Below are 3,544 nucleotides of genomic sequence, written 5' to 3'. Positions count from 1 at the left end.
GAGGCATGTCTTATTTATTTATTTATTTATTATTTGTTTTTTTTGTTTGGTTTATACAAGCACTGGGTACAGTCAGAAGTGCGGGAGGGTGAGAGAATTCACCAGAGCCAGAGCAGGGAGCAGAGCAGGCAGAAGGACCGAAGGACAATGCTGAGGGGAGCAGCGGGCGGCAGGAGAGGTCTGCGCGCCATGTGGGACCCACCTCCGGTGGCCGGGGAGCAGCCGGGGATCAAACCAGCGCCTCAGAGGCCGCAGGCAGCTTCGCAACCCAGCGCTCAACCGCTGCGCCACCAGGGAGGCCCTCTAATATTTAAATTGTATAACTAACTCAACTATTGTATTACCTTTGTTTTGGCTAAATAAAGCTCAGCCATATGAAGTTCAAACATTGCAACTAGTCTTTAAGAGTCTATTCCCTTTTTCTTTATACTTCCCAGGACTCGTTTTATTTATTTAAGTATTCCAAATTTCTAAATTTCTATTTCAATTTACAAAATTTATTATACTCATGCATCACACTTTAATTCAACAGCAAAATATTACTGATTTCAATGTCAGAGATATAGCCTAAATCCATCCATTTTTCCCATTTCTATTGCTATAGTCTAATTGAAATTCTCTCTTTCTTGTAAGAAATTTCAATATGGGCCTCCCCTGATGGCGCAGCAGTTGAGTGCTGGGTTGCAAGGCTGCTTACAGCCTCTGCAGCACCAGATCGATCCCCACCCACCAGTGAGAGTCCCACCAAAAAAAAAGAAAGAAATTTCAATGGATTCCAATTGCTGTTTCCAATCTAACCAACAGTCCCTTTTCCCCTATCAAAACACTCAAATATACACACACATATCTATATATTTTCTTAGCAATAACTAGAATACATTTAATAAATATAAAACAGATGACATCATTCTGCTTTTGAAACATACCAGTGTTTTCTCTGTACTGAAAATTAAAGTCAAACTCGACATGATCATCCATATGCCTGTTTATCTAACCTCCTTCTTTCACTATTCAACAATCATACTACCTTTTCTGCTTCTTTCTATACTCAAGATGTTCATATTTTAATTTGTACCTATTTCTATCTTTTTATTTTTTGCATATCTGTGCTCTTCTCTTCACTCAGACTTCATTCAAATGTCTCTTCAAGATTTTTCAGGAATTGACCTTAACCCACTGACCATTATCATGCTTATTCATTTACTTCCTTTTATAATATCTGCCTCTCCCCCATCAACAAAAATAAGCAGAAGCCTTGTCTATCATAGTCATTTAATATTCCAACACTTACAAGAGTGCCTGGCATATACTATCCTTGATAAGCATATGTGAAGTAAATAAATTCATTGACATATTGCAATCCACATTCAGTATATTGTCGTGGTATGTGTAGAGTTTATTCTTGAAACCATAAATGTTCCATTATATTTAATTCAAATATTTTATATGAAGAAATTAAAGACTCCTGGTTTATAGCCTAAAGAGAAAATACTAACTCACAACAAATAAATAAAGTTGTAAAATACGGCCCATACACTGGTCACACAGGAAAAGAAAAAAGACATTTAGATTGTCTCCATATCATCTCCTCACATAGAAGTTCTAAGTCCTATTGATAGATCACTAGATGCAAATACTGGGACCATGCTATCTTAGCCCTCTCCTGCATTTTTTTCAGTGAATTCAATTTTGATTGTATCTGATTACAATGATTTTCAAGAAACCCTTCAAAAAAGTATAAATCTCTTTGACACTTATTATATCATGATTCCTCTCATACTGCTCAACAGTTCCTATGAATTATCCATAAAAAGAAATCTAATGTCAACACACCAAACAATTTGGTGTGGATTTCTTCATCTAACTATGCAGTACATCATGATTTTGTACCTTTTTTTTTTTTGGCCTACGTCAGGAAAATAAGGGTAAAACTTGATGCTGAATTCCAGCAAGGTATCAAACATTAAATTTAAATGTCGGGTACATCACACTTATGCTTGTTAATATTTTTTACTAAAAGTTGTTCCATATTTTAATTTGTATCTATTTCTGTCCTCTTGTTTTTGGCATAACTGTGTTCTCTTCACTTAGGCTTATTTCAAATGTCTCTTCTTAAGATTTTTCAGGAATTGCCCTTAATCTTTTATTAATCTTATGTACAAATATATTTTGTAAACAAATATATAGCCTCAGATATCAACATTCAGAACATTTATAATATTTCATCTCAATTTAAGTTATTTTTAAAGTCTTAGGGAATGAACACAAATACACCTAACATTTGTTACATAAGTAAATCTTAAAGAAAGCATACTCAATTTGAACATATTTTTCTTTTTAAGAGCTTCATCAATGCATTTTTTACTTCCTTATTCCTCAGACTATAAACCAGGGGATTCAGCATGGGAATCACAACAGTGTAAAATATAGACGTCACTTTCTCCTGGACGGCTGAACTGCTGGAAGCGGGTTTGAGATACATGGACATGAGAGACCCATAAAAGATAAGAACAGCTGTCAAATGGGAGCCACAAGTGCTGAAAGCTTTGGACCTTCCCTCTTTAGATTGGATGCGGAGGATGCTGGAGAGGATGAAAACATATGAAATGATAATTGTCATGCTGGTGGTTACCATGTTAAATCCACCAATGACAAAAATCAAAAGTTCTTCAATATATGTGCTGGAACAGGAGAGTTTCATAAGAGGGATAATGTCACAGCAATAATGTTTAATGATATTTGATCCACAGAATTCCATCCTGACCAAAAAAACTTCATAAATTATGGAAAGGGTAAAACCCACTGAGAAGACAGCAGCCACCAGCAGAGAACACACTCGCGGGGACATGATGACATTGTAGAGCAGGGGGCTGCAGATGGCGACATAGCGATCATAGGCCATTGCTGCCAACATGTAGCACTCACAAACGGCACACATACAGATGAAAAAAAACTGAGTCATGCATCCAGAATAGGAGATTGCTTTCTCGCTGCTTAAAAACCCTATCAGCATTATGGGAGTTATGTCAGAAGAATAGCAGAAATCTAAAAAAGACAAACTACTGAGGAAATAGTACATGGGAATGTGAAGTTGAGGACTTAACCCAATTAATAAGATCATGCCGAGATTTCCCACAACTGTAACTGTATAAATTCCTAAGAAGAGGAAGAAAAGGGGCAGCCGAAGCTCTGGTTGATCAGTTAATCCTAAAATAAGAAACTCAGTCACTGTGGAATGATTTCTTATAACCATTCTCCTGTGGAAATCTGTGAAAATGAGAGGGAAGAGTCAAATTAGACAGGCATAGACCCAGCTCAGCGCCCATTCCCTATAATTCATGTATTTCTAGCTGTAAAAACATGAATCTGGGCTCTCTGCTCCACTGGAACTAACTCTGTTCCTCCATTGATGTGCAGGGTCTTTGTGCCACCAGAAAATCAGCACTTCCAACTTTCATCCACAATTGTCCCAGGTGGGGTCAGGCATGGTATATGTGGGAGCTGCCTATTATCAGATCAACCAAGGCATTATCTCTAAAAGTAT

The 3,544-nt window shown here is 37.1% G+C and overlaps 1 protein-coding gene across 1 annotated transcript; it reads right to left on the bottom strand.

The window, feature by feature from the left end:
- Window positions 1–2,314: 2,314 nt before the first annotated feature.
- LOC311181431 (olfactory receptor 8D4-like) lies at window positions 2,315–3,285 on the bottom strand (the record flags this gene model as incomplete). Its single annotated transcript, XM_084249854.1, has 1 exon — window positions 2,315–3,285. Exon 1 carries the CDS (start codon window positions 3,251–3,253, stop codon window positions 2,315–2,317), a length of 939 nt encoding a protein of 312 aa, XP_084105980.1. The 5' UTR covers window positions 3,254–3,285.
- Between the last annotated feature and the right edge of the window lie 259 nt (window positions 3,286–3,544).

Source organism: Talpa europaea (genome assembly GCF_964194135.1).
Source record: "Talpa europaea genome assembly, chromosome: 12".
NCBI lineage: Eukaryota > Metazoa > Chordata > Mammalia > Eulipotyphla > Talpidae > Talpa > Talpa europaea.
This window is presented reverse-complemented; position numbering and strand designations above follow the sequence as displayed.